Source organism: Bombina bombina, chromosome 5, assembly GCF_027579735.1.
Source record: "Bombina bombina isolate aBomBom1 chromosome 5, aBomBom1.pri, whole genome shotgun sequence".
In the NCBI taxonomy this organism is placed as follows: domain Eukaryota; kingdom Metazoa; phylum Chordata; class Amphibia; order Anura; family Bombinatoridae; genus Bombina; species Bombina bombina.
The window spans coordinates 679,065,122-679,085,768 of record NC_069503.1 but is presented as its reverse complement, the minus strand read 5'-3'; the positions used below and the strand labels follow the sequence as shown (position 1 = coordinate 679,085,768).

The 20,647-nt window shown below is 37.1% G+C and overlaps 1 protein-coding gene across 2 annotated transcripts in view; it reads left to right on the top strand.

Moving 5' to 3' along the window:
- Positions 1-2,635: 2,635 nt before the first annotated feature.
- Positions 2,636-20,647, top strand: part of BCL2 (BCL2 apoptosis regulator) — a 261,595-nt gene continuing 243,583 nt past the window's right edge. Inside the window, exons 1-2 of one of the 2 annotated variants that reach the window (XM_053714641.1) lie at positions 2,636-2,672; positions 4,802-5,822. In XM_053714641.1, coding sequence (XP_053570616.1) covers positions 5,064-5,822 — 759 coding nt within the window. In that variant the 5' untranslated portion in view covers positions 2,636-2,672; positions 4,802-5,063. Of the gene's footprint in view, positions 2,673-4,006; positions 4,530-4,801; positions 5,823-20,647 lie in introns of those variants that run through there. The other variant, XM_053714640.1, reaches the window with a different exon arrangement.

Sequence of the window (20,647 nt, the reverse complement as noted above, 5' to 3'; positions counted from 1 at the left end):
CACACCTACATATATATCTTCAACAAAGGATACCATGGGAACTAAGCAAATGTGATAACTTTTTAAAAATTGTATGAGCTGAATCACAAAAGTAAATTTTCTTTGAATAGACTTTGGAATATATATGTATACGGGTAAAGTAAGAAATCCGGGTAATCCTAGTATTACCCGGGTAAAACATATATTAACCAAGCGGTTGTGGGTAAAGACAGATGTACTGTAATTTCCCCATGTACTCTATTTCTTAGGCCTCCGCCTGGGGGGTTCAAGGAAGGCGCCCACCAATCCTCTGGCATCCACCCCAAGTGAACCTTGGGGAATGAGGTTTACAAAGGGGGCTCTGCCCCCCTTGAACCACTCAGGCAGGCAAAAAAGATAGTGAAGAATGTGGAATAACTGTGCATGCTATATATGTTTGATGTGGTGAATCTGAACCCGCACTTTGAGGGGATTTATGATCATGCATCATGCTTTACCCACAGCCGATTGGGTAATGTCTATTTTACCCTTGTTATCCTAAAATTACCCAATATCTGACTTTACCGGCAACATATACACACAATATCATGTTTGTCTTTTAAAACTTAATACTACTAAGTTTTTTTAAAAGAAAATATGACTCATATAGAAATTACTGAGAAGTATGCATCTGAATGTTTTATTAACAGTAATTAGGAAATCTACAGGAAAAAAAACTATTTGCAACAGTCATTACATTTCCCATCTCATTCTGCTATTAATATTAAATCCCGCTCTAGTCCTCTAGATATTAATTCTTTTTGTAGTCGCTTAAACTGCGTGTAATTTTTTTTGTCCTATATGACCTTGCTGCGCTCTGTGTCGCATGATCACAGAAAGAGGTGACAGTGACTGGAGCTGCTTTTAACTCCTCCGTTTTAAACCAGTGGGTGGCTTTGTTATGGGATTTTAACACAAGCTGATTTCACACTACTTCCCACAAGTAAGCTGATACCATTACCCACCCATGTGTGCCATTTTCTAGTTACATCAAGATAAGAAGTGGCACGGAGCTCTGCTCTTTGTAGTGTACTACAACTGCATACCAAGTCACAGCAACTTGACCCTCCCACGCACGCCCATTCCACGCTGTATAGGTAACAGTGATATGAACCCATCAGCGCACTGACTGCGGGTTGTATGTCCTATAGTGATCCTCTAGACAACCACGTGAGCTGTGGGGAAGCTACGCAGCTCACACTGGTGTTGAATTACAACCTGATTTTTTTTCAATGAATGCTGAGGTAAGAGCCCTATTCTCCTGCAGCACATAATGAGGAAATACCAGCAGTGTGATTGCTGCAGTTTATAGAAATGTTCCACAATCTACTATAGATTGTTATTATAAAATGGGTGGATATTATTGCTACTCTCTTGCTTTGATTGATTTTATGGTCGTAAGGGAATTGGTTATATTGGGATTTAATAGATTATTCTACTAAAATAAAAACAAAACAAAAAAACAACTTGAGTTTAGCTGTCCATAAAAAAAATAATAATAATATTAATAAAAAAATAGCCAAGCTTTTTTTTTTCTTTGCTTTTATCCCTCTGTCCTATCACTGGCATTGATCAATTAATTAATTGAGGTGTAAAACATAAGGAAATCTTGTTAAAAATAAAATTTGCTTTGAATGTTGGGGGGTTTGATTTGCATGACAAAGTTACTGTAACATAAACATGCTTTTTCCAAAACAAAAAAAAAATAACTATCTGCCATGCATGATCAAAAAAAAAAAAGCAATTACATACCTGTAGTATTGTAGCATTTAAACCTTTAGTTTGCAAGGGGGTGGTTCCCTCATAACACTGCTAAGCAAAGCACTAGCAACATGGATTGTAATAACACTTAATTAAAGGGTTGGTAGATGCCTTGAGATTTTAATATAAAATGTTTATGCATAATAAAACAATTTTGCCATATACTTTCCTTTATTTTGTCCCCTTTTTTATGTAATTTAGTTCTGAAAATACTTTAAATTATATGTGGGAAATAATTGAAGCATTTTTTTATTGGAAAAACGTATACATTTTCCTTTAAAAACATTTATGTGAAATATGATCAACAAATGAATCTATGAGGGGGGGTTACATTATAATATTCCGGCGATAATCAAAAGTAACAGAATAAAAAAAGGTTACCTCTTCGTGAGACAAAATTAAAGCAGTGGCGGCAGTCTCAACAGCATAGCATAGTGTAAATTGCTTTAGAAAAAATGTGATTTAGTCGTCAGACAATACATTATACTGACATAACTAAAATATAATTAACAGTATGTTCGTTATCTGTAGAAGCAAATAATATATTAACAAGTTTATTTTTTTTATCAGGAAAAAAAAGCTTGCATTTTGTTAAGAGATTTCAAAAGAGTTTCCAATTTTATCCTAGTATTGTGACATTTCTAATTTCTCCTGTTATTGTCATTGTCATATCAGTGTAATATTAGTTAATATAGGACACACTGGTTGGAAAATATTTTGCATATTTGTAACACATGATCTAATGTAATATGGCTTAGAAAGATCCCTGCATAGACCGAAATGTTTTATCTTTACAATAGTATTTCTGGTATAAACATATTCTCCATATACTCTTTCAGGTATCCCATTTTTAAACCTAATGTGTCCTTAAACCTTGTTCGAGCAAGAAATGGGTGAGTATCAGCTAATATAAGTTGCATATTATTTGTGGAAATGGTGGCTATATGTGGAGCTTGCAGCAGTATAATTTAACTATTAATGTTACTGAATTTTCTATTAAATGGGCATTAAGATATTATTAAAAAGTGTATTTGAATTTTGAACAGAAGCATTTTGCAGTGCACTTGAGTCAGCAAATATACTTCTAGTAAAAGCTCTTACTGATATGTTGACAGTTTTTACTGTGCAAAGGGACATGGAGTGTATCTAGATATGCTTTGTGCACCAGCATTTGAAACAGCATATCTGATCAGCTTATGGTCATATCTCATATAGACAATTGCTTGGTTTATTATGTAGCTGTCTGAGCAAAAATCTTGTTGAAAATGCTGGTGTACAGAGCATATCTAGGTGTAGTCCACATGCCTCTGCACAGTAAAAGCTTTTTTAAATACATTGATAGCTTTTAACAAAAATCATTTTTGCTAATTAAAGTGTATTGTAAAAATCATTCTACACAACACTGAAATGCACAAGTGCATAATATTTTTTGCAAAATATAAAGCTATAAAAACTTTTTCACGTGTTTGTTAATTCTGGTTATTAGTACATCATTTAATTTTAATATAAAAAGCAGGGATTTCCAAAATAAATAGATTATTCTGCAAATAGACATAAAATACAAAAACTCTTGTCTACCCTCTGAAAAGCAATGTGCATTTTTCCTTTTTCTAGCTAGTTTTTAGGATTTAATATACATCATTTGTTGAAAGCTGATATAAAGTGCATAAAGCAAGAGACTAGCTACCCATATATCACATAATACAAGCAACTCATACAAATAGATCCAAGGCTTACATTAAAACACTCCTAATATTCAGGTTATTTAGAAAAATGTAAACGGTATATTTAAAAACTGTTCCAGAAGTGGTATAAATGGTTGATATTTTTGTATGCAATTTTAAAAAAATAAAACGTCTGACATTTTAGTGCAATTGAATATAGTGTAGCATTACATAAAAAGGATACTAGTTATAATGGTTTGAAAATGCTATTTTAATTATAGATCTGCACAGTTATAAGTATAGAAGGATTTTACAATATATAACCCTGAAACGTTGTGCTCTGCCTTTCTAAACACCATACGATTGCAAATATTTTGTTTAGAACATTAATAAATTTACTTTAACTGCAAATTACATTTTTGAAGGCAGGGGGCAGTCTTTTAATACTCTTGCTCAGATGAGAGAAAAAAAAAAAAAAAGGAAATCATTTGAGTCAGTACGCCCCTGAATGCACAAGGCTCTCACTACTATTCTAGCAATACACGAACAGAAAGCAACGGCAAACTGTCCCGCCTCCAGCAATACTGCTCTACAGAAAGGAAAAATGAAGCCAGGAAGAACAATAAAAAGAAACTAAATAACACACACAAACACCCACTCTGCATCCTTGCATTTTTATTTTATTTTGCTTTCTAATCTAATTGGATACCTTTTTTTTTACTATTGGGAGGTTTTTCCCTGTGTTGGATTAAATGAGAAGGATTAGCATCATATGTGTGGTGTGTGTGTGAGGCTAAATTAATGGAACTGCACACACTGTGCTACTGCGAGAGCTCGGATTAGACGAGGAGAATTGAATTTTGTTTTTTTTTTGTGTGTTTTTTTTGCTTGTGCTTCTGGGTTGCCTGGGTGCCCTGAAAGGTATTTGCTTCACAGGGATGCTTATGTGACAGTGGGAAGCTTTTGCTTATGCATTTCATTCCCAGTGAGGATGTAATTCAAAATAACCTATGCAATTCTGGAAGTTATTTCATGGATTCAATTAAACAGGGAAACCCAACATAAGAACCTTATTTGGGAAGGCAAGTGAGTATTTACGCAGAGCTATTTTGTGATTATGTACTTGCACCTACATCTGTGTTTACGTATTGTGATATCTGTAGATAGAACATTGTTTATACATGGGCAAAGACAGATATGCCCCTTGGGTTAGGCAGGGAACTGATATATTGTTGCTGCTTTCATTTTGCCCCATAGAAACATTTATATTAACTAAAGTTCTAAATGACACACATGGAAAACCCAAAGTGTATGTGATAACTGTAATACAACTGTATTTTTTTTTATTTTTTTTTAAGCGTCAAGAAGGGAATGTCCCTTAAAAGCCAACAATGAAAACACCTTTCAGAGGGAAATTTACAATTAAACATTCAGAGTAGAAGGAAGAGGAGGTGGAATGCAGAGAACGAAGAGTGAAAAAGCGTCAGAGGGATCCAGTGTTCACAACTAAAATATAACGGTTACAAAATTTAGTTTTTTGGGGCGGGGTTAAACATTTTATTTTTTCAATTTATTATTACTATTATTTGCCAGTCTCCAGCTATATTATTCTTGGAAAATATGGCTCACCCTAGGAGAGAAGGGTACGACCATCGGGACATAGTGGTAAAATACATTCATTATAAGCTGTCACAGAGGGGTTATGAATGGGACGAGGGACAGCATCAGGTGTCCTCTCCTAATCTTTTAGATCCTGCTGCAAATAATAATCATTCTGATCATGAAGGGTTGTCTGGCACACCTGCAGATCCACCTGGGCATCCCCATACTTCATCTATGCCTGCTGCTACTGCTTTCTCAGATAATACAACCAGAAGTAATGCACCTCTTACTCTTGTAGACAGTGCACCTGCTGCTCTTATAAACTCAGCGTCTGCTGCTTCCCCAGTCCCTGCATCCCGAGAGGAGCTGAACATTACACAGAGAAATTGGAATGTTGATCCAGATGTAGGCCTAGCAGTAGATGATGAGCATGCTAGTAATAACCTTTTAAGGCCAGTTCCTCCAGCAGTGCTCCAGACCTTGAGTCGAGCAGGAGATGAGTTTGCCCGTCTGTACCATCAGGACTTCAGGCAGATATCAGGACTTCTCCATTTAACCCCATCCACTGTACGGCTGCGATTTGCAGCAGTAGTTGAGGAACTCTTTCAAGATGGGGTGAACTGGGGGCGCATTGTAGCTTTTTTTGAGTTTGGAGGTGTTATGTGTGTAGAGAGTGTGAATCGAGAGATGTCACCTTTGGTAGACTCCATTGCAAATTGGATGACTGAGTACCTGAACAGACATTTGCAAAACTGGATCTTGGATCAAGGAGGCTGGGTAAGTTTTTTTTTTTTTGTTTTTTTTCCCTTGACACATGAAATTTGTGTGCTTGTGTATATATAATATGTCACATTAACATTTTTGTGAGTCTTATGTGCTTTTTTTTTTAGCACATTTCTTACTTTCTTTGTAAATAATGTTTGGTTATAGCATTACCTCCGACCATGCTGGCTTCTAGAAGTTTGGACGTTTTACATTGCTTGTATGAAAATAAGTGTGTGTATATGTGTGCGTATGTATGTATGTATTTATTTATTTATATATATATATATATATATATATATATATATATATATATATATAATCTGTAACTATCTGCCTATTGATAATAATTACATATATGTAACAGGGGATGAAACATGTGTAATAGACTTAAGGGACTTAGTCATTCATACCATAGTCAAGCAAAAATTACATGTGTGTTAACGGAATGATTTAAAATAAATAAACAAAAAGTTTTTATATGTATAAATACATTTATATCTATCTATCTATCTCTATTCAAAACAATAATAGTCTGACTACTAGTATCTCTTATAATAATTTAATTTATTTTGCATTTCATATAATGAGGGGTACACAATAGATTAGCAGCCAGGGAAAAAGTCACCTGTCTGTTTAATTGTATTAGTAGTATACTTCTAATTTGGAATATATACAGATTTAATTGAAAGAGACTCAAAGGGACAGCAAACATCTTGTATATACAAGACATTAAAGTGATGGTAAATCCTAGGGTTTTTGAAACTCTAGGATTTACCAGTGCTACAAATAAAGGGACTTTCAGTCATGAAGTATAAAATACTTCATGCTGAAAGTTCCTTTATTTGCCTGCAGCATATGCCACGCTGAGCTCCTCAAGCAGCCCACGGCAGAATGCTACTTTGTCAATGAGGTGATGTTAGACAATAGCATGCTAGCCATACAGCATAATGCCAACTGGGCCGCATGGCTATTGGCTAAGAGGTGGAAACATTTCATCTTAAAAAAAAAATAACGTTCTGCAGAAGAGTGACCTAATTTGCTCAGCGTGTCATATGTTGCAGGCAAATAAAGGAACTTTCACCATAAAGTATTTTATACTTCATGATTGAAAGTCCCCTTTATTTGTAGCACTGTTAAAGCCTAGCATTTCAAAAACGCTAGGATTTACCATCACTTTAATGTTGTTTTGCTGTAGAATAACATATCAACCAAGTATAAATATTTTTAAAACAAAGTCACATCTTTTTACTGAAACTGTATATCAATAGCAAAACTCCACCTACCATTTGCCTTATTTGGAGCAGCCAATCTGGGCTTTAGTCTGCAGACAACAAGGGTAGCCACTGACATAATGTTAGTATAAGGTTCAATGTTTTTTGCAGCTGTTATCAGATAAAGCCAAGTAGCAGAGTTAGGCTTGAAAAGTCAGCAAGGTGCATTTTAAGTTCTGAAAATTAGAAAATCCTAAAATTTAGAGCTAAGTTATACAAAAAGGGGGACAAAATAATTATGAAAATATAATACAAACAAAATTGTTTCATTAGACATAACTAAATATTTTTACTTTAACCCCTTAAAGCAAAATTACATATATATACGTCATGCGGTACTAAGTCCATCGTACCACATAATGTGTATATATATATATATGTTGCAGCTGCATGAAGCTCCAGGAATCTCGACTTTCAAGTGACAGCTGAGAGCTGCTGTTCTTGTGCTTGTAGGTATCTGTCTCTATATGGAAACAGAGCACGACCAATGCTCCAGTTCCATACAAAGGCAGATGCCAGATCGTTACAGACAGTGACTCTGTGTGTGCGTGTCACCGTCTGTAACGATTTACTGCTGGTGCCAGCGGGAGGTGTGGGAGGCAAACCAGGAGGTGGTTGGGAGGCACAGAGGGGAGGGGCAGAACCCTACGCTATAGAAAAAGTTTGAAAGGGTGAGGGAGGGATGGGTATGCTGCACTACAGAAAAATGGTGAGGGGGTCCTATAGACGGATCGCAGAGAGGGCGAAAGAAGGGGGAAGCTACACTGCAAAAAAAAATTAAATATTACACAGGGTGCTGGCAGACAGCTTCCAGTACCTAAGATGGTAGACACGATTGGAAGGGGGCAGGGTTATAGGGCTTTTAGAGGGGGATCAGGGAGGCGGGAGGGTAAGTGGGGGAATTATACATTGCCTAACATACATAAAATAAATTAGTTTTTTAAAAAGCCCTAAAACTTCATACTGGGAGACTGTCTGCCAGTACCTAAGATGGTGGTGAATGAGCATTGGTTGGAGGAGGGGGGAGAGCTGTTTGGGAGGGATCACAGAGTTGGGCAGTCTCATGTGGGAGGGTAATCCTTACACTAGAATACTACAACCCATGCCAGCTAATGAATTAACTCCACTGCCAGAATTTCAGAAGTATGGTGCCCAGCGGCAATTAACGGCCTGCTAATTACTGAAAAACATTGGCAAAGCTATTCATGTCTGCTATTTCTCAACAAAGGGGATCCCAGAGAAGCTTTTACAGCTATTTGTTATAACTGCACAAGTGGTATGTAAATACTTTCAGTGAGAAACCCAGTTTGTTAAAATGTTAACACATTTTTTAGTATGATTGCATCTGGCGGTGAAACAGTGGTATGAAATATACCAAAATGGGCCTAGATCAATACCTTGGGTTGTCTACCAAATAAATAAATATATATATATATATATATATATATATATATATATTTACCATAATTTTTAGAGGTGAAACTGGGACCACCTGGCGCAGTGCCAATGTGGGTGTGGTCAGGGGCATGGTCAAGGGGGCGTGGCAATTACAAGTCCTTTTAAAGTAGTAGTTTTTATGTGCGTAATATTTTGTGGGTACTCTACCCTTCCTCAGTCACACAACAAGTGAATCACACAGTTTAAATAGACCATAACACCACCCCCTAGTGAAAAAAAGCACCATTACGTTGCCATGGAAACCCATACACAACATGAGCAAATAAATCATTCATCTAAATCTCAGATTCTAAATAATGCCAAAAATTAAGCATAATTACCAATTTCAGAAAATAATGAAAAGCATATACATCACACAATTTAATATCTGCAGTGTAATATGTGTTTTATGTGTCTAATTAAGGAACAGAACTGGATACTGATAAGGCATAAATACAACATTGAATGAAATAAGTAAAAAAGAAACACATACCCTGCTAAAGCTGCTTAAGAGGCTACGCTATACCATAATGCAGGAAGATGACAGCCAAAATGCTATCCTGCATGAGGTAAAGCAAGATCCACGGCAAAAATCCTACCTGTCTGCACTTCCTGGTCATACCCACATGATTCCCCTAAACGTGTATCACCGGTGATGTCACCATGGGTCGGGGGCGGGTGTTAAAGTGAAGGTTCATTTTGATGAATTAGTGCCCGGTTTTTAATAATCCTATTAAAAACAAGGGCACTTTAATTAATCAAAATTGACATTTCACTATTTTCTTCAAAAACTTACCTTTTAATCCTGGCAGCCGCTCCAGCAATTCCCCCGGCTGTCGGAAGCCTCTGCAGATGTCAGAAATGACGAATCATGCTTCCTCCAATCACAGCTTCCCCTCCGGGGGAATCTTGGCCTGATGCAACACTGTGATTGGAGGAAGCCAGATTCGTAATTTTGGACCCGTGAAGGCGGCTTGCGACGGGCGGAGGAAGTGCTGGAACGGCTGCCAGGATTAAAAAATAAGTTTGTGAAGAAAACTGTGAAATGTCAATTTTGATTAATTAAAGTGCCCTTGTTTTTAATAGGTTTATTAAAAACCGGGCACTAATTCATCAAAATGGACCTTCACTTTAAAATTCCTAGAAAAATAAACAAAGAAGCACTACAAAATTTAAAAACCCTATGCTGCTCACTCAGCTGGTATTACTAAATGTGAACTTTAAAAGAGCATGAACGTTAATCTAAGCAGGGCTGTATGTAACAAAGTATCAGCATCCAACTATGCTGGAGAGCCACAGCCACCGACTCACAGTCCGGTCATTTTGAATAATGTGTCCGGGTTTCAGGCGATCTGAAACCCGGACACATGAATCGAAACCCGAAGGTGGCAACTCTACTGGGACAGAATGGACAACTGGGTGGGACACTGGGACAGCGTCTCCAAACCGGGACAATCCCTGGAACTTCTGGTAAAAAAATAAATAAATAAATATATATATATATATAATCAAACTCCTTGAAGTGAATCCAGTCCACCTGATAGCAAAAATGCCAAAATTCACTGGTATTTTGGGCATTTTTTTTTTCTCTGAAATTTCAGGTAGCAAAGGGGTTAAAGAGATATTGTAGCGCATAAATTACATACTAATTAGAACATCTTGCTTTTGCCCCGACAATGTCCCTTTAAAATGCTTTAAACTTTCCATAGACTACAGCCTACTGTTATGTAGGTCACTGTGAAATCAACAATTTGCAGCATGATTTACTCCCATCAACTTGTGACCTCTAAGGAATAGAACATATGCAGCACAATGTGAAAGGACTAGGAGTGTTTTCTACTTAAAATTGTGAATTCTACTGCCAAGCCAATCAAAAGGCAGCTGGATTTTTATTTTGGTTTTGTTTTTTTCTATGTAATTTTTAATTTGTGATTTCTTTATTTTACCTTTCTATTGAGGTGGGGGGATGTAAAGTTTTACCACAGGTAAAATACTGTCATTTTGTTATTAGTTTGTTTTGTCAGAATTTAGATCATGAATAAGCATTGGATCAATTTAATTTAATACAGTTGATAGATATCTAGTTAAATAAAAGGGTTTTGCAATTATAGAGCAGTTAAGGGATGAACACCATGAAAATACCTTGAATATGCTCAGCTTGTCTACTACTTTGCTGCAACCTATTAGAGACCAGATGTAAATGAATTACTGCCCTTATCAGGGCAGTCACAATGCAGCAGTTTGAATGTAGTGTTTTTATAATACCAACACATTTGAAAATAATTTATAAAGCCTTTGGAGTCTTCAGTTTCTGAGCAGGGATAGGCAAAGTGTCCGTACACGGACAACGGTGTCCGTTACTAGACCTTGCAGTGTCCGACACCCGTTTTGCGGCAGGGAGGTAGGAGTAGGACAGATAAATGCTGGTCCCGACTCCTCCTTGATGCATGCAGCGCAATGTTTTGTGGGGTTGGGGCCGCGCCGACGTGACGCCGCTCAGTAGCAGGAAAGTGAGAGAGAACACAGGCAGTGAGTGACACAGGCAGTACATACAGCCTGTGTCAACCACCCATAACTCGTGATCAGTGTTCCCTCTAAGGCCAGTTTTATTTAAATAAATAGAAATAAAAGTTTAGGCCTGTGCTTGCAGAAGTACTTTTTTTTTTTTTTTTTTTTAAAATATCAAATTTACAGCTTTTGGTCGACAAGTCAGGCATCTACAACTCAACAGTTTCAACATCGGTTGTGGGAGTCCATGTTTGTTTTTAACCCCTTTCTATGGGGGTGTCTTTTTCAATAGCGCCACCAGTGGTTAGACTGCGCTATTTTAGTAGGCCTGTAGGGGGAGGGAGGGTCTAATAGTGCGTCAAGACCCGTGCTACTATACCCAGACAATCCCCTAACAACCAGCAACGTACAGGGTATGTCGCAGTCGTTAAGGGGTTAAAAAAAAAACAATATTTCAGTGCAAATGGCTTATTTAGATATTAAATAACATGAAATAATTTACATCTTGTCAAATAAAACTGACTTTGTGACTGATGATAATAAAGTTTAATTATAGTAAAGTTGAGTTTTATCTATGTCCTGATTAAAATTCAATAAAGTTACTTCCTTTGTCACATAAGTGTCATGTGATATACCCTGGGAAGTACAGTGATTGTCAGTGAAATAGTGAAAGTGAAGTGACTCAGTGAAATTATCGAAATAAGCATAATTGCCTAAAAGGGACTTGAAACCCCCCCAAAAATGTCTTTCATTATTCGGATAGAGAATACAATTTTAAAACAAGTTTCAAATTTGCTTCATTCTCATCTTATTCTTTGTTCAAGAGATATCTAGATAGTGTGCACATGCCTGAAGCACTACATGACAGGAAATAGTGCTGCCATCTAGTGCTCTTGCTAATGTATAACATTGTTGCAAAACTGCTGAAATATAGTGCTGCAGGCACGTGCACACTCCTGAGCTTGCCTTCCTGCTTTTCAATACAGGATAACAAGAAAACGCAGACAATTTCATAATAGAAATAAATTGGAAAGTTGTTTAAAAATTGTATGCTCTATCCAAATTATGAAAGAAAAATTTTGGGTTTTATGTCCCCTTAAACTCTTAAAGGGACAGTCTAGTATGAATTAAACTTTCATTATTCAGATAGGACTTTTAATTTTAATCAACTTTCCAATTTACTTTTATCATCAAATTTGCTTTTTTCTCTTGGTATTCTTAGTTTAAACTAAACATAGGTAGGCTCATATGCTAATTTCTAAGCCTTTGAGGGCTGCCTCTTATCACAGGCTTTTTAAATCTCTTTTCAACACAAAGAGACAGAAAGTACACGTGGGCCATATAGATAACACTGTGTTCAGGCACAGGGGGTTATTTAAGATTTAGAACAAAACAATGCTAAATTTAAGACAATAGATACTAAACAATCGCAGTCATGTGATCAGGGGGCTGGAAGAAGGTTCCTAGATACAAGGTAATCACAGAGGTAAAAAGTACATTAATATAACTGTGTTGGTTGTGCAAAACTGGGGAATGGGTAATAAAGGGGTTATCTATCTTGTAAAACAATAACAATTCTATGGTAGACTGTCCCTTTAAGGAAATATGTTTTCTCTATCCATCTGCTTTTGTCATTGTCCTTTCAATAGGTCTAATGATTTACTATATCAGTAATCAGTTTTTGATTTGCAATCGGATACAGCTCCAAAATATCAGAAAAATGTATAATTTCCACTGGTTAATTGGATATGTCAAGGTGTGGGGTACAGATGGATGACTACATTTATTAGTAGAGAGCAGATGACATGTTCTGTAATTACATATGTGATTGGGGTGAAATACCTCATTAGCTAAAAGAATGCAATGGTTCTGTTAACACTTGTGAGTATTTTTAAGACTTGAAACCTCACATTTTTCTTTCATGATTTAGATAGAGCAGATGGTATATTTTATTGAAGGAGTAGCAATTCACTACTGGGAGTTAGCTGAACACATTGGTAAGCCAATGGCAAGAGGCATATATGTGCAGCCACCAATCAGCAGCTAGCTCCCAGCTTCTGAGCCTACCTAGTTATGCTTTTCAACAAAGGATACTAAAAGAACAACACAAATTAGATAAAATAAGTAAATTGGAAAGTTGTTTAAAATTGTATAATCTATCTGAATCATGAAAGAGAAAATTTTTGGCTTTCATATCCCTTTAAGGACGTTTACTATGAAATCAATGGTTCTGTTAAAAGGAACATGAAACCCCACATTTTTCTTTCATGATTCAAATAGAACATACAATTTTAAACAACTTTCAAATGAACTTCTATTATATTTGCTTCATTCTCTTGTTATCTTTTGCTGAAGAAGCAGCAATGCACTACTAGGAGCTAGCTGATTACAACTAGTGAGCCAATCACAAGAAACAAATGTGTGCAGGCACCAATCACCAGCTAGCTCCCAGTAGTGTTCAATATGTACATATTATTTTTCAACAATAGATATCAAGAGAACAAAGAAAAATTGCATATAGAACTGAATTTAAGTGTCTTAAAATTACATGCTCTATCTGAATCATGCAAGTTTTGACTTTCCTATCTCTTTAAGCTGTAAAAGTTTAGAAACATTTTATAGATTACTGCCTGTTAAAGTAATTAGTAGATTACAAGGAAATGATAATTAAATGTGGTCCTAATTGTTTACTTTCCATTGTTGGTTATCTATGAGTAAATGAGGAAACCAGAGGTAGGAGCAATATTGTAGTTAGAGGACTTACTGTGCCAAATTTTGTTACACAAAATACATTTTATTTATCCTTTTAATTTATCATACCAAGAGAAAAAGCAATCTGAACCTTATTTTAATTAAACGAAAAAATATTTACCTTTCTCATAAAACTGTGAAGCAAACTCAGGAGTTGTTTTTGAGAGGGATAGTTCTGTCCCGCCATATGTCCCTCTTTGCAGACTTTCTCTTAGATGCTCCCAGACAACCACAAACCGCTCATTGACTGCTAAAACATGCCAATAACCTCGCCCACTACCAAACCGTGGCACTACATCCTTCCATCACAGCCCTGCCCACAATTGGAAATTTCCCCCTCAACCTCCCCAGCCACAAATATTGGGTGGTATGCTATATAAGCAAAAGTTTTACAGTATTGTCTGGACCAAGGCGCACTATATGCTTTACAAAACATTTTCTTTAAAGGACCACTCAATTCAGTAGAGTTACATAATTAACAAGTGCATAATAAAAAGACAATGATTTATCACCTACTCTGAATCGCAAATGCACAGTAGATTTTTTTTTTTCTTACAAATTAATTTTTTCTCCCATTTGGCTGGCCCCCTGTATCATGTGACAGACATCAGCCAATCCCAGACTAGTATACGTATACCCTGTGAGCTTGTGCGCATGCTCAGTAGGATCTTGTTCCCCAGAAAGTGTGTATTTAAAAAGATTGTGCAAAATTTGATAATAGAAGTAAATTGGAAAGTGTCTTAAAGCTGCATGCTCTTTTTGAATCATAAAAGTTTATTTTGACTTGATGTGACGAATCAAACCTTCTCAACGTCACAATAGAGGGGTGTGGGCATGAAGGGGTTAATGGCACACTGCTCTGGTTGCCTTATCCTTGCAACTCTGCAAAAGGACCTTTAAAAGGAACACCTCATTAGCCCCCAAATCTTGTCCACACTACTCTAATTAACAATTTCCCTGCTGCCACCACCAAAACTTTTAAATTAAAGGGGAGATTTGGGGAACCCCTAAAAACTCACACTATTTAACAATTAGGTAACGTGCCTTTAACCTTGTCTCAACAGGAGTGTGAATTCGGATTTGAGAGCCCAAAAGACAGAATGAGATTTTCTGTGTGTTTAATAACAAAATTATCAAGACAGGTTACACAGTGCAAAATTATAAAGACATTCAAAATAACATACAATTTTCAAAGCTACAGTTCTTTAAAAAGAAAATGGGACATGAAAAGAATTACACACAACTTATTACCAAGTTCCTTTAGATATGTGGAGAATGCCGGTCCTGATGTTAGTGGTCTGGTCCACAGGGCAGTTCTCCCTAAAAAAGTCTTTCTCTTGCATTCTTGAACCAAATTTTCTTTGTCTTGTCAAAGACAACGCCCGGATTATAATTTACGAGTCCAGCCAATGCAAAGAAGTCTTAGCTCCCACTATCAGTCTCCATGGGGAAGAGCGTTCTGCATTCCTACACACAGTTACACTACTAAGGAGGGGGGTTTCAGCTTACAGCTTTTCTGAAAGCAGTTTTCACACACAGGAAAAAGCAATTCACATTAACCTTTTCCAGGTTGAAAACACAGTACCACCTTTGCGGGGTAGCCAATCCAGGTATCAACTACTCCACATGATTGTATCATGACACTTGAGTGTCCCTTTAATCCATAATTAAAATGGACAGACAAAACAAACACATGGATCAGATAACCGCATCACACGCGTTATGGCTGTTTATAAAACAGTGTATAATTGTTTATTGGGAGTACCTATGACACTAGGCACACCCTCCAGTTAGAAAGCCGTTATGTACACTCAAACGGCTAGGACGCCCCATGCCGTCCTAATGGCGCAGTTAGGACGGCATGTTCAAAAGCATAGCTAGATAAGCTCATGAGCATTAACACACTACTGGGAGCTAGCTTTGATTAGAGGCTATACACTAATGGCTCTTTTCATTGGCTCACCAGGTGTGTTCTGCTAGGTTCTGCTCAGTAGTACATTGCTTCCGTGGAGCTGAATTTAACTATGTGTTTAATCCATTTGTATGGGGTTAAAGGGACGCAAGTCAAAATTAAACTTTCAGGATTCAGATAGAACATGCAATTTTAAACAACTTTCCAATTTACTTCCATTAACTTACTTTTTAATGTAGCACTGAAATTCAAATAACCCGCTTTGGCCGCCTACTTCAGACTGTTAACTCACAAAAAAAATTTAACTGTTCTCCATTCGACACCCTAGCCATATGGCACTCACACAATTCAAACCATTGGCTCGAGAAAAATAAAATAAAATGTAGTGCTACATTAAAAAGTAAGTTATTACATTACAACTGATGAAATAAACTCCATCTAAAATATCGCTAACATTCCGGATCTGTTTATAGAAAGCATTTAATGATGGGCATTACCATATTTTTTCTTAAAACTAGTGTTTAAAAACAGAGGTAGTGGAAATATTTTGTTGGATAGTGATAATAATTTTCCAGCATTCTGTTCAGCTTTGATTCTTTTTTGGAAATGTAATGAATTTGCATACAAAGGTTGCCAGTAACATAAAGGAGTACAAAAAACAACAAAAACTGATATAACATGAAATTAAAAATCAATTCTTAATTCAAGGAACACCCTTTGCATTTTTTTATATTTATGTGACTGCCGTAAGTGCTTATTCATATTTATACATTTAGCTAAGAGTGACTGCATGGGTGAGCTTGCTGCTGGAAAAAAAGGAAAAAAGACTGCTTGTATTCCAGTGCAGGCATACCTTGACTGCTAGAAGTTTATACTGACTGCTGAAATTCTTTATAAAAAATAACATGAGCTTATTAGTTATGATTCACAAGACTGAAGGTAAGATTATCAGCAAATGTTACTGCAGAACAAATGCTGCGGCATCATGCTGCCATGGCAACTGAAATTGAGATTTAGAGCCCAGTAACTGCCCCTTGTATGCAGTGGCACAGCAGTACACATACTTGCATATCTTTTTTGTGTGTGTGTGGAGACAGGGGTAAGTGAAGAGACAAAATATACTGTTTGGTGAGAATTAATCTCAAAATATTTTTAGAGTGTCAGAGCATTTTATTATTGCACTATTGCTTGCATATAACTGTGTTTAAACCGTGCAGCTAAGTTAAATACACAGTAATTAGGCACCAGAGCAACAATACACTAACAATAGCAAGATGAACAATTCTGTTGAGCCAGTAACTAGCTCCCAATAGTACATTGCTTCTTCTGAGCCTACCTAGGTTTGCTTTTTAACATAGACTACCGAGAGAACATAGTAAGTTTGGTAATATAAAAAAAATGAAAAGTCTCTTAAAATTGTGGATATTGCTTAAAGGGACATAATACTCACTTGAAACTGATGCAGTATAACTGTAAAAAGCTGACAGGAAAATATCACCTGAGCATCTCTATGTAAAATAGGAAGATATTTTACCTCACAATCTCCTCAGCTCAGCAGAGTAAGTTCTGTGTAAAAAGTTATACTTCACCTGCTCCCAGCTGCAGGTAAAAAAAAATGAAGAAATGAACAGCAGCCAATCAGCATCAGCAGTGCTGAGGTCATGAACTCTTACTGTGATCTCATGAGATTTGACTTAACTCTCATGAGATTTCATAGTAAGCTTCCGTTACCTGATTGGTGAAATAATATGAGAGTGCACGATGCTCATCCTTTCAGCTGTCCTAGGACAAACATACTAAAATGCTGCTTAGAAATCCTTTACAATGGGAGGTGGCTACTGAGGAACTTTTGAGGTAAAATATCTTTCTTTTTTACATAGAGATGTTCAGGAGATATTTTCTAGTCCGCTTTTTACAGCTATACTGCATCACTTTCAAGTGTTTAAACATTTGGGTATTATGGCCCTTTAAAACGTAGTATACTAATTAACCCTGATATCTTTAAGTGCTACTGGACTCCCTGCAGAATCTGTTGGCGCTCTACAAATGATAATTATAATAATAATAATAATGTTAATAGTAAAATAATAATTAGTGTAGCGCTAAAGAATAAGTTGGCACATTACATTTAAAGAATAATTTACAGTATTGAATAAGGAACATAAAGGCATAGACCAAAAAAAAACAACACATAAATAAAAAACTCAGGATTTCTTTCATCCCCAACAGAAATAAGGTCTTAATGATGGATTTGAGTTCTGTGAGTCTATTGTATGTAAAACCTCTTCTGAAACAAAGTAATACTGAATGACAACACAGACTCTTAAAGTGATGGTTTTTGAAACGCTAGGATTTACAATTGGAACAAATAAAGGCGACTTTCATTCATGAAGTATAAAATTCTTCATGCTAAAATCTCCTTTATTTGTTTAAAGTGCTTTCCAAACTGAGCTGCTCAGGCAGCCCACGGCAGAATGCTATTTTGCCTAGGTATGTAGACTCAGGAGCTGGAAGTTAGCTGCTGATTAGTGGCTGCACATATATGCCTCTTGCCATTGGCTTACCAATGTTTTCAGCCCCAGTAGTGCATTGTTGCTCCTTCAATAAAATAAAGAATGAAGCAAATTTAATAATAGAAGTAAATTAGAAAGTGGAATCATTAAAGAAAAATGTGGGGTTTCGTTTCATGTTCCTTTAAATACTCCCAACTGTTAACAAAACCATTGCATTTTACTTTTAGCTAATGAGGTATAACGCCCCAATCACATATGTAATTACATAGCATGTAATCTGTTCTCTACTTATACATTTAGTCATCCATCTGTACCCCACACCTTGACATGATTACAGATGTAGTAAATCATTAGAAATATTGAAATGACAAAAGCAGAAGTTTCCTATTTACTTTTATAATCAAACTGTCTGCGGTTTCTTGTTATCCTTTGTTGAAAAGTATGGAAGTAAGCCCAGGAGTGTGCACGTGTGTGCAGCACTATATGGCAGTAGTTTTGCAACAATGTTATACATTTGCAAGAGCACTAGAGGGCAGCACTTTTTCCTGTCATGTAGTGCTTCAGGAGTGTGCACACCATTTACCTAGGTATTTCTTGAACAAAGAATAACACGAGAACGAAGCAGATTTGATAATAGAAGCATATGCATACTGGGAATACGGTTTCATAAATAGTTGAGGCTTTCTATATTTATTTTGTGGCAGCTATGGTGTTTCTATATTCTTATCTGAATACTTTGATATATAAATGGGTATATTTACTTCCTAAACAAAGATTGTGAGGAATAAAACTCCTTGTGTTGCTGTAAAGCTATGAGTGTCCGTTGGCCCTGAGACATGCTTTAGTGGAGTAGTGCCCATAGGTATACCACGCTGGCCCCTGAGACATGTTTTATTTGAGTGCTTTAGAGGAGTAGTGCCCATAGGTATACCACGCTGGCCCCTGAGACATATTTTATTTGAGTGCTTTAGAGGAGTAGTGCCCATACCATAGGTATACCACGCTGGCCCCTGAGACATGTTTTATTTGAGTGCTTTAGAGGAGTAGTGCCCATAGGTATACCACGCTGACCCCTGAGACATGTTTTATTTGAGTGCTTTAGTGGAGTAGTGCCCATAGGTATACCACGCTGGCCCCTGAGACATGTTTTATTTGAGTGCTTTAGAGGAGTAGTGCCCATAGGTATACCACGCTGGCCCCTGAGACATATTTTATTTGAGTGCTTTAGAGGAGTAGTGCCCATACCATAGGTATACCACGCTGGCCCCTGAGACATGTTTTATTTGAGTGCTTTAGAGGAGTAGTGCCCATAGGTATACCACGCTGACCCCTGAGACATGTTTTATTTGAGTGCTTTAGAGGAGTAGTGCCCATAGGTATACCACGCTGGCCCCTGAGACATGTTTTATTTGAGTGCTTTAGAGGAGTAGTGCCCATAGGTATACCACGCTGGCCCCTGAGACATGTTTTATTTGAGTGCTTTAGAGGAGTAGTGCCCATAGGTATACCACGCTGACCCCTGAGACATGTTTTATTTGAGTGCTTTAGAGGAGTAGTGCCCATAGGTATACCACGCTGGCCCCTGAGACATGTTTTATTTGAGTGCTTTAGAGGAGTAGTGCCCATAGGTATACCACGCTGGCCCCTGAGACATGTTTTATTTGAGTGCTTTAGAGGAGTAGTGCCCATAGGTATACCACACTGGCCCCTGATACATGTTTTATTTGAGTGCTTTAGAGGAGTAGTGCCCATACCATAGGTATACCACACTGGCCCCTGAGACATGTTTTATTTGAGTGCTTTAGAGGAGTAGTGCCCATAGGTATACCACGCTGGCCCCTGAGACATGTTTTATTTGAGTGCTTTAGAGGAGTAGTGCCCATAGGTATACCACGCTGGCCCCTGAGACATGTTTTATTTGAGTGCTTTAGAGGAGTAGTGCCCATAGGTATACCACACTGGCCCCTGAGACATGTTTTATTTGAGTGCTTTAGAGGAGTAGTGCCCATACCATAGGTATACCACACTGGCCCCTGAGACATGTTTTATTTGAGTGCTTTAGAGGAGTAGTGCCCATAGGTATACCACACTGGCCCCTGAGACATGTTTTATTTGAGTGCTTTAGAGGAGTAGTGCCCATACCATAGGTATACCACGCTGACCCCTGTATGTGTTATCATTTCTCATTTTAAAATTGTTTTCCCATGTGCTAGAGGCTCTCATTTATTTATTTATTTTTTCTACAATTCAGTTGTATGCTCGGTACGCATCGTGGCTTATATGTCGGCCGTGTGAAACTCTGCTGCATTTTGTCCTTTTGCCTACTGTCTCAGCTTGAGTTCTAGAGTGGCCATCAAACAACACCATAGGAGCACTAAAGCCATTGACCAAGGGATTACATCAACTATGATCGTTTCTCTCCCTGTTTTTGAGGTGAAATACCTT